An 11,144-nucleotide genomic window follows, 5' to 3' on the forward strand; every position below is an offset into this window, starting at 1 on the left:
TATATATATATATATATATATATATATATATACAAACCGGATTCCAAAAAAATTGGGACACTAAACAAATTGTGAATAAAAACTGAATGCAATGATGTGGAGGTGCCAGCATCTAATATTTTATTCAGACTAGAACACAAATCACAGATCAAAAGTTTAAACTGAGAGAATGTATCATTTTAAGGGAAAAATCTGTTGTTTCCAAATTTCATGGCGTCAACAAATCCCAAAAAAGTTGGGACAAGTCCATTTTTCCCACTGTGTGGCATCCCCCCTTCTTCTTACAACACTCAACAGACGTCTGGGGACAGAGGAGACCAGTTTCTCCAGTTTAGAAATAGGAATGCTCTCCCATTCATGTCTAATACAGGCCTCTAACTGTTCAATCGTCTTGGGCCTTCTTTGTCGCACCTTCCTCTTTATGATGCGCCAAATGTTCTCTATAGGTGAAAGATCTGGACTGCAGGCTGGCCATTTCAGTACCCGGATCCTTCTCCTACGTAGCCATGATGTTGTGATTGCTGCAGAATGTGGTCTGGCATTATCGTGTTGAAAAATGCAGGGTCTTCCCTGAAAGAGATGACGTCTAGATGGGAGCATATGTTGTTCTAGAACCTGAACATAGTTCTCTGCATTAATGGTGCCTTTCCAGACATGCAAGCTGCCCATGCCACAAGCGCTCATGCAACCCCATACCATCAGTGATGCAGGCTTCTGAACAGAGTGTCGATAATAACTTGGGCTATCCTTGTCCTCTCTGGTCCGGATGACATGGCGTCCCAGTGTTCCATAAAGAACTTCAAATCGTGACTCATCTGACCACAGAACAGTCTTCCATTTTGCCACACTCCATTTTAAATGACCCCTGGCCCAGTGCAAACGTCTGAACTTGTGGAGCTTGCTTAGAAATGGCTTCTTCTTTGCACTGTAGAGTTTCAGCTGGCAACGGCGGATGGCACGGTGGATTGTGTTCACTGACAATGCTTTCTGGAAGTATTCCTGAGCCCATTCTGTTATTTCCTTGACAGTGTCATTCCTGTTTGAGGTGCAGTGACGTTTAAGGGCCCGGAGATCACGAGCATCCAGTAGAGTTTTACGGCCTTGACCCTTACGCACAGCGATTGTTCCAGATTCTCTGAATCTTTTGATGATGTTTTGCACGGTTGATGACGATAACTTAAAAGTCTTTGCTATTTTACGCTGGGTAACGCCATTCTGGTATTGCTGCACTATATTTCTGCTCAACAATGGTGGAATTGGTGATCCTCTTACCATCTTGGCTTCTGAGAGACACTGACACTCTGAGAAGCTCTTTTTATACCCAATCATGTTGTCAATTGACCTAATTAGTGTTAATTGGTCTTCCAGCTGTTCGTTATATGCTCAATTTCCTTTTTCCAGCCACTTATTGCTACTTGTCCCAACTTTTTTGGGATTTGTTGACACTGTGAAATTTTGAATCAACATATTTTTCCTTTAAAATGTTACATTTACTCAGATTAAACTTTTGATCTGTCATCTATGTTATATTACAAATAAAATATTGACATTTGCCATCTCCACATCATTGCATTCAGTTTTTATTCACAATTTGTTTAGTGTCCCAACTTTTTTGGAATCCGGTTTGTATATATATATATATATACATAAACTCTTCCCACACTCTTGCAATATTCTAAACATCGTTTCTAAACACTAAACGCTCTAAAAGAGTACGTCATAATTTCAGCTCTCTGCCATCTGCCAGCGCTCTCAGCCACACCCACTTCTACGCTGCAGAGCGGAGATCTGACATATTGCAGAAGCTTTTTCTGCAGCTTCGTCTGCACAAAGGTGCAGCAGGTGCTAAATAATTTAAAATAATTAATTTCAAATTAAATTCCATGCCAATCGTGCAGCTTATCCATCAATCAGCCAATTGTGTGTCATGACCAATCTTATTTTGAAAAACTGCAATAGAGCGAATCCGCAAAAAACGTGCCGCGTAGTAGCGAGGGACTACTGTATAGTATTTATCTAAGGTTTTGCTAATTTTAGTGACTGTATCTTCTCGCTAAGTTCAGATAATGTTTGGCCTTTTTGTTAGCTCTATTTTTAGGATATAGTTTTGTTAATTTCAGCTTTTAGTTACAGCTCTAGGTCTTATGTAGCATTTACCTACTCTTAGCTTTTGACTGTGGTTCAGCTAACTTGAGCTTCTATTCTGCTTGTTTCAACTTTTCTCCGCCTCAGCAGTCTTTCAGAGCTTTCTGCTGCTTTTTAGGGGGTTTTTTCAGTTCAGAAGGATTTTGTTTCACTCTGATGCCACTTCCTGTCTCACCTGTCCAGGTGTCCCATGAGGTCCGCTGTCTTTCTCCAAGTTCGATATCCAGGCTGCAGCTCTGGTTCTGGGAGGTCCAGCTGGATGAGGAAATAAAGAGAAAATAAAACATGAAATGATCAACAGTGGTGAAACTATTTCAGTTTAGACTTTATCCTTTAACAGGAAGTCGAACTCATTCTGACTGAATCCATCAAAAACATGAACAGGAAACTCATCTGTATTGGACCGGTACTGGACTGTGTTTACACAGATCACTTCATCATCATCAGAACATGACGAGCTGTGATCAACAGGAAGTGAACGTCGTACCGCAGTTGTCCCACGCATCCAGTTCGGTTACGTCACAGTGCCGGACCCAGGCTGGGTACTTCAGGTCCGGCAGGCTGCCGATCTCAGACCAATCCATTACGGACTTGTTGGAGGTCAGCCAGCGAGGGAGGTGGAGGTCTGCGGCTCTATGTGCAGACTGACAAGACAGGAAGAGACTGAGTATGGTTCTACAGAGACCGGTAACCAAAACAAACGGATCATAAAACAATTATTTATTTATTAACCTTTATTTAACCAGGCAAATCCCATTCAGATCACAGATCTCTTTTGCAAGGGAGGCCTGGGCCTGAAGGCAGACTAACATGCATGTTTTTGGTCTGTGGGAGGAAACCGGAGTACCCGGAAAAAACCCACACAAGCATGAGAAGAACATGCAAACTCCACACAGAAAGACCCCAGGTCCAACCGGGGATTGAACCCAGGACAATAAAGCAATCAAAGTTAATAGGTGAGATAAAATAAAATAAAAACCTACAGAAGAGCCAGGAGCTGAGGCAAACAGGTCCATGTTTCTTCTACACCTAAACCAGAGCAGACAGTAAACAATTAACAAATTTTATACAGAAAACAACAAACAACACGAGAGGAACCATGTTGAGTCAGAACCCCTGTGTTCAGGTCCGAACCCCATCTGAGAAACTCTGATCAGATCTTTAAAGACGCCTGAACCTGGAGCTGCTGGGATCAGAGTGCTGGTTCAGGTGGACTGGGCCAGCCTGGTTGATGCTGAGCCCAGTTCTGGTTTTGTGTACCAGCCTGGTGGAGGAGGAGCGAGGCTGGGAGGTTCCGGACCGAGACAGGAGGCCTGAGGTCAGGGGATTAGAGACATCCTGGTTATTTATATCACCTTTAGTCTAAAAACAAACCGTGGTGCATTTAAAGCACGGCAGAAACCCGACGGTGTGTTCAAAGACCTTGTAGGAAGGCAGACGTGTGGGTGACGGGCATTGAGCCGTCATACGAGATGGACAGAAGCTCGTCTGTTGTCATGGAGAGCCGGTCGCTGTTGCCATGGTGAAGGAAGGAGCTGACAGGGAGTTTCAGGAAGTCCAGCTCCCTGTCGGTCAGACGCTCCCTGAGAACTACAGGCAGAAAAAAAAATGCCTTACAGCCGAGTCAAAACTTTCAAATAATTTGTTTTTACTGTACAAAAATGTAAACAGGTTCGGTCTGAAAGCTTTCAACACTTCACTAGATTTAAAAGAAAAAGCTGTAATTATTTCAGAAATTTAACTTTAATTCTTCTTCTTTCAGCTTTTCCCTCTTCAGGGTCTCCACAGCGAGTCCTCCTCCATCTTACTCTGTCCTCTGTGTCCTCTGTCCTCACTCCATCTACCTCCATGTCCTCTCTAACTGCATCCATACATCTCCTCATTGTCTTTTTCCTGGCAGCCACATTTCTAACATCCTTCTACCACTAAAACACCTGTCCCTCCTCTGGACATGTCCAAACCATCTCAGTGTGTCCTCTCTAACTTCATCTTCCAGTTGTTCAACCTGTGCTGTACCTCTGATGATCTCATTCCTGATCTTATCGTCCTTGTCTCTCCTAAGGAGAACTTCAACATCTTCATTTCTGCTGCTTTCAGGTCTGTCTCCTGTCCTTTTGTCCATGTCTGTCTCCAGACCATACAACATAGCTGGTCTCACCACTGTCTTGTAAACTTTTACTTTGACCTTTGCTGACACCCTTTTGTCACAAACCACTCCTGAAACTTTTCTCCATCCACTCCATTGGATTTAGAGCTGCGATTTCTAACCCGAGCCCGGGCCAGTGATGTGCTTGATGGGCGGGCCGGGTCAGTCTCGAGCTTTTGATGCGGTTTTAAAATGGGAGAACTCGCTCTACAAAGACAGCACGGTGAAACCTGCTGATGTGTGTCAGGTGCACGCTCATGTCCGACCAGCCAGTTGAAAGAGGTAAAAAAACGTGTTAAGCTTCAGATGGACAACGGGATCATCAGCCGCACGCGTCCGCTGACCAAACGGTTGAAAGAAGTAAAATAAAAAAGTCCTGTTAAGCTTAGACGGATCAGCTGATCACTGGCCGCGCGCAGCTCCGCATCCTGCTGTCACCTGCGGTGAAGGAGGTTGCAGCACCAAGCTGAAGCGAGCAGCGCGTTCAATTAAAATAGCATTGTTCTATATTTTTACAAATAATTTTGCTCTGAAAATATATTTTTTAATCTCTATAATAGCCTATCTTTAGCGTTGATTTTTTAGGCCATTCATTTCGTTCGTGAATATTCATCTGGTGACATTTTAATAAACAAGAAATCTGATATCTTCCTTTCTTTGAAATATGTTTTTAAAATATCATAAACTGATTTGCTTACAAAAGCAGTAAAAGCTTAATTTAAAAAGTCAGTCTTTTTGTTTATTTTTGGTTAGGACCTGTAATTACAGGTAAATTGGTCTCGGAAAAAAATGGCTATGGGATGGGGCCAGGTCAGGTCGGATTCTTTAGGCCCAAATGTAACTAATTGGATTCCAAACCAGCCACTACGGAGGACAAGCTAGTGTATCTCTGGTTCTGGTCCCAAGCCCGGGTAAATGGTGAGGGTTGTGTCAGGAAGGGCATCTGACATAGAACACTTCTGCCAAAACTATAATTCAATTCAGTTTATTTTTAAAGCACCAAATCACAACAAAGTTGTCTTGGGGACTTTACAGGAACATTCACATAAAGCCAGTTAGTAAAGTTCTCTATCTAAGGAATCCAACAGACAAGATGAATCTTGGCTTCGTTGCAGTCTCCCATCCTGAGCAAGCACAGTGGAGACAGTGGGAAGAAAAACTCCCTTTAACAGGAAGAAACCTCCAGCAGAACCAGGATCAGGACAAGAGACCATCTGCTTTGACCGGCTGGTTTGAGTAATGCGAGTTCATTAAACACTTTGAACTTTAATTGTGAATTCAGATAAATTTACTAAGAAAAAAAACAATAGCAACAGAACACTTTATAGTACAAATGAAAGAAATAAAATGGAATAAAAGAACAAAAATCACTGTAATCATACAATTCAATTCAACAATACTTTATTAATCCCAGAGGGAAATTAAATGTTGTAACGCATCAGCCTGGTTTCATTAGAGTTGTTACAGATGCTGATGACTGTACCCCAACTTGTACCCTGTGATTTTCATTTGGTACCTGTGGGGTACAAACATGTCACAACTCTGCACGTGGCAGAGTCAGAGTTTCTTTATTGTCATTCGCACCTCATGTGGTACATGTGGTGGAGCGAAATTATGTACACAGGGTCCCAGTTACATCCACCAATAAAATGTAAAAGAAAAACAGTAATAACATCTAAGATATGAACTAATAAAAACATCAACTAAATATACACTAAGCACTCATAACATAAAACTGAACATCAGCACAAACATGAACATGAGTCTGTGAGCAGATGTGCACGCATGAACACATCAACAATGAAACAGATCAGCAGCAACATGAAACAGATCAGCAGCAACATGAATTAAATCAGCAGCAACATGAAACAGATCAGCAGCAACATGAATTAAATCAGCAGCAACATGAATTAAATCAGCAGCAACATGAAACAGATCAGCAGCAACATGAAACAGATCAGCAGCAACATGAAACAGATCAGCAGCAACATGAAACAGATCAGCAGCAACATGATATGGTTTTTCACAGTGATTATTCTAGTTAGAGATTCATGAGTCTAACAGCCTCAGGGTAGAAGCTGTTCCTCAGTCTAGTGGTTCTACACTTAATGCTCCTTAACCTCCTTCCTGAGGGGAGTGGGGCAAAAAGTGTGTGTGCTGGGTGAGTGAGGTCCTTCATGATGCAGGTGGCCCTCTTCCTGCATCTGGAGGTGTAGATGTCTGTGATGGTGGGGAGACTGACTTGTGTACTGATTATGAATCAAGCTGAACCACGATGATGAATAATAACAATAACAACAACAACAACAACAACAATAAAAATAATAACAATAATAATAATAATAAGCAGTACGTTGATGTCCCCCTCTCTGAGGGATCTGAACAGTGAATGTTTGTAGTTCTGCAGATGAGTGTTTTTCTGGACTGGAACTGAACAGAGAATGAAGTAAACCTAAATGTTTTTGGTGAAAGAAGATGTTCAAGTGGAGGACTTAATGTGGAGGAGAACAGAGGGAGGCGCAGAGTTACGGATCCTAGAGGAGGGAGACATTTATCCACTACCAGGCGTATGGAGGAGCTGTGGGGGGGGGGGGGGGGGCTTTGGCCAACACAGATTAATCTTCAATCACCCCAATCATTTGAGGAAAATACATTTTTAAGCATTATGACAACTAAAAAGCATAGTTTCTTCAAATAATTGGGCTGGGGTGGCAGCCTTCTTGGATTATGACATGGTAACCCAATATTTGATGGTGACCTTTGTTATGCCTGATGTAGCCACACACCAAAATGGAAGTGGGATTCCTTATTTTTCACGTTCTCATGCTCACAACATGGGCAGACGAACGGAGGGTGTTTCCTGGTCCCCCTCAATGTCCACAATGGGACAACAAACCAGTTCTGCTGGTTCAACTGTTGGACCCAAAGCAGAGAAAGAAGAAGAGTGCAACAGTTTGTGTTTGAAAGGCACAGTGAGTCGTACCGTCTCTGTTTCTGAGCGAGCCCACTCTGGGTGTGGTCGGAGAGGATGGCGAGTCGCGTGGCAGAACCAGAGAGCCCGTCAAAGACTGGCAGTTCTGACAGCTCTTCTCAAAGTCCGCAATGTAGGCGTCCAGAGCCGCCGAGGCTGAATCATAGTCCTGCAGTGGATCAATATGGAGCTTTAGGTTTGACTTTTGTCCATGCCATCAGAATATTTAACATATTTCACAATAAAAAAAACTTTATGGTGCTTTTATCTGAAGATGGAGTGACAAGGCGACAGCATGGACAACCTCCAACCTTCACTGTTCATCAAAAACAAAAAGAAAGAAACGAAAAAAGAACCTTGTTTCTGTATGTGAAGGATGAGCTGAGCTCAGGAGGCTGCAGGTCGCTCCTCAGGTGACCCGAGCTGGAGAGCAGGGATGTCACGGTCGACTCCGGAGACAGACGGTCCTCAGCCAGGCTGCTGGACTCCATGCTGGCAAAAACAAGAAACAATCTGAGGGTGAGGACTTTTCTTTCTGTTGTACAACAGCTGCCGTGTTTGGGTCATGGTCCTGTTGGACCCAGTTTGGTCTAAGCTTCAATCTTTTGGTCTCCAGAAGAGTTCTGGTACGCTCAGTGACTGACAGAGGCCAAAACCATCAGCCCTCCACCACCGTGCTGACAGCTGGAGGAGCCGTTTGATTCGTCAGCACAGTTTTTAATTCAATTTAACTGGTAATAACAAATAATTATTGTAACAAATTAATAAAGGTTTATTTCTAAATGTTTAATCTGAATTAATTGATTATTATGCTTCTTATCATTCATCAAAGAGCATTTGCTCCAATTTTTATGGAAAATCTAAAATAATATGCATTATTACTGAAATTCAGTGTATTATACAGTAGTTGTTCCAAAATGTTTCACGTATAACACAGATACAAGTTCTTGATATCAGTTAAATGTTATTTAAAACTGTCTTAATTCAAATGCATCGTTTTAACATAAACCTCCTCTTTGTTGTGTCAGCATACCTGCTAACTAAAAGCAGTAAACAACAAGAAAAGACTCTAACGGAGTTAAATCAGGTCCTCTGGACTGATTTACAGTAACTCTGTTAGATGCTCTTTCTTAGTAGTGAGCATGCATCAGGATAAAGAAACAAAGATATGCATCATTGTTTATCTTTATAAAACACCATATTCATAAAAGGCCATGTTGTTTGCTAACTTTAAGAAACATTCAACAAACTGATACAAATGAAATCATTGCAAGTCAAACGAAGTCATTTTGGGTTAACTTATTTTGTATGATGAAATGAATGTTTCAGTCTTTCTCCCTCCTTAGATGCATTAATCTGTCCTCCAGCTCTAATGTTAAAAATCTTGGTGTTATTTTTGATCAGGACATGTCTTTTATCCCCCACATTAAAAACGTTACTAGAACCTCCTTCTTCCATCTGCGTAATATCACTAACATTAGAAACATGTGATCTAAAGATGATGCAGAAAAACTGGTCCATGCATTTGTCACGTCTAGACTGGACTATTGCAATGGTTTATTATCTGGGTGTCCAAATACTTCTTTAAAACGTCTTCAGTTGATCCAACATGCTGCTGCCAGAGTCTTAACTGGAGTTACTGGGACCAACTTCCAGTTTCTGTCCGTGAGGCTGACACATTACCCAGTTTAAGACTTTCCTTTCTCATAAATCCTATAGTTAGGGTCGGTTTGTTATGCTGCTATAGACTTAAGACTACTGGAGGACAAACTGACCTCATGTCCTTAAATGAATTGTTAAAACTGAAGTTTTTATTTGATACTATTTCTATCTTAACATGTGATTCTTGACCTGCCATTGTGTATCTATTCCTACCAAAGCCATCCAGTGGAAGCAGATGTCCTCTTGCCCTGAGCTGGTTCTGATGAAGTTCCTTCCTCATGAGGGAGTTTTTCCTTCATGCTTGTTCAACACGAGAGTTCAGAGATGGAGTTAGACTCTAAGCTGCTCCTCACATTAACAATGTTACATTATTATTTATAGAAGAATGTTTGTGTCCAGTCCCTGAGGCGACTTCTCTTGTGACTTGGAGCTTTAGAAATGAACTGAACTGAATTTTAAAACATCTAAATTTCAAACATTAACTATGCTAAAACTCACCACAGCCGTGAAATAAACCGAGCAGAGCAGCGAGGCTTGGAGGGATTTTTAAAATAGGTCAATTAAATATAAAGCAAAATAACAATTCTGCTCCAAAACGTCTTCTTTCCACGTCTTCAGTGCTGGTACAGACGGATAGTCTCCCGGGACAGTTAGCTGCTCTCGACTCAGAGTAGCCTGGCGGCGCCACGATGACGTCATCACAACACTTCCGGGTTGTATGTTTGTTTTTAGAACTCTTTATTAAGTTTCCATCAACAGTGCTCACATTTGTCAGCCAGGGGTATATTAACGGGTACAATTAAGGCAAGTATAAAAGAAGAACAACACAATCTGTTTACAGGTTATATAGATATATTCACATTAAGTTTTTTCTTCAACTGAAATGCTTTTCATTGCCATTTTGTTTTCAAGCCCCTTAATTAGGGGTGCTGTATAGGTTGTAGCAGAGCCCTATACAGAGAGAGCTGCGACTCTGAACTCGCCGATACGCGTCACGTGGTTCATGCAGCTCCAATAGTTCCAAACAGTTCATCCTGTCAGTCAGTGTGAGGCTGCTGGTGCAACACAACACAAACATCCACTTTTCTTACTTTACCTGTGTCTCAGTAATTATTGAGCAGTAACGAACTGATTACTGATTATTTCACAAACTATGCATTTTATCAAAGCATTTTTAGAAGCGGCTGATACATTTATCATTAAATTTTAGAAGGAAACGAGACTGCAAACACATATTTGTTAGAATTTTTTTTATATGCAATACAATGATCAATATAGCCATATCAGTGTTTTATAACGTTACACACGATAAATAAAAGATCAGAGTAACTCCTGTTATAAAGCTGGTTCTGATGTTCTCTGCAGGATAATGCTCCACCTTGTCCTCCAGCAGTTCAGATCTGCTCCAGCTTACCTCAGATCATCTGGATGAATTCTTGATTTCTATAAAAGATATTAATTCAACCTTTATTTAAACAGGTTCGTCCCATTGAGCCACGAGGACTCATTTACAAGAGGGACTGAATATAATTGTTGTATATCCTGATGCATGCTCAATAATCCAGGTAGAAAAATCTAAAAAAGTTAAATCTGGTCCTCTGGACATTCAATAAAAACAAAACAAAGCAAAAAATATAGAAACGTTTCGTCTCTCATCCAAGAGACTTCCTCAGTCTGAGGTGCTGTATTCAGCTCAGTCTCTTAAATAGCACCTTCTCAGAGTGGATCAAAAAGTTTGCTGCTGACAACCAGAACCAGCTGATCACATGCTCAAGAAGGACCATCAGCCTAACAATGGATCATTAGCACCTGATGGCTGTTTACTGTTCACAGAGGGCTGAGTGATACTAGCAATCACAGCATTGTAAGAGGGGGACAGTTGAACCTGGAGGCCTCCACCCCTGTTTAATGATGGACGGTTTCTTTTCACAAAGATGGCCTCCTTTACTCCTCTCTCAAACCATCGTTCCTCTCTGTCCAGGATGTGAACTTCATCCCTGAAAGAGTGACCGCTGGCCTGGAGATGAGTGTAGACCGCAGAGTCCTGGCCTGATGATGTTGATCTTCTGTGCTGGGCCATCCTTTTGGCCAGTGGCTGTTTAGTTTCCCTGATGTAAGACTGATCACCCTCCTGACACTGAACAACATACACAACATTGCTCTGTTTGTGCCGGGGGACTGGATCTTTGGGATGAACCAGTCTTTGCCGTAATGTATTTT

The 11,144-nt window shown here is 41.7% G+C and overlaps 1 protein-coding gene and 1 long non-coding RNA gene across 2 annotated transcripts in view; both read right to left on the reverse strand.

Annotated features, from left to right (window-relative positions):
- c18h18orf54 (chromosome 18 C18orf54 homolog) overlaps nt 1–9,567 on the reverse strand; it is a 63,751-nt gene extending 54,184 nt beyond the window's left edge. Inside the window, exons 1-7 of the mRNA XM_037692518.1 lie at nt 9,423–9,567; nt 7,619–7,754; nt 7,275–7,431; nt 3,568–3,735; nt 3,323–3,458; nt 2,633–2,778; nt 2,321–2,400 (exon numbers count right to left, since the gene is read on the reverse strand). Coding sequence (XP_037548446.1) covers nt 2,321–2,400; nt 2,633–2,778; nt 3,323–3,458; nt 3,568–3,735; nt 7,275–7,431; nt 7,619–7,753 — 822 coding nt within the window. The 5' untranslated portion in view covers nt 7,754; nt 9,423–9,567. The remainder of the gene's footprint in view (nt 1–2,320; nt 2,401–2,632; nt 2,779–3,322; nt 3,459–3,567; nt 3,736–7,274; nt 7,432–7,618; nt 7,755–9,422) is intronic.
- LOC119424348 lies at nt 2,773–3,351 on the reverse strand. The gene is made up of 3 exons (XR_005187502.1): nt 3,323–3,351; nt 3,129–3,174; nt 2,773–2,789 (listed from the first exon to the last, which is right to left on the reverse strand). It is a non-coding gene; the product is annotated as an uncharacterized LOC119424348 (long non-coding RNA).
- Nucleotides 9,568–11,144: the final 1,577 nt, after the last annotated feature.

Source organism: Nematolebias whitei, chromosome 18 (genome assembly GCF_014905685.2).
Source record: "Nematolebias whitei isolate Nwh7 chromosome 18, NemWhi1, whole genome shotgun sequence".
Taxonomy (NCBI): domain Eukaryota; kingdom Metazoa; phylum Chordata; class Actinopteri; order Cyprinodontiformes; family Rivulidae; genus Nematolebias; species Nematolebias whitei.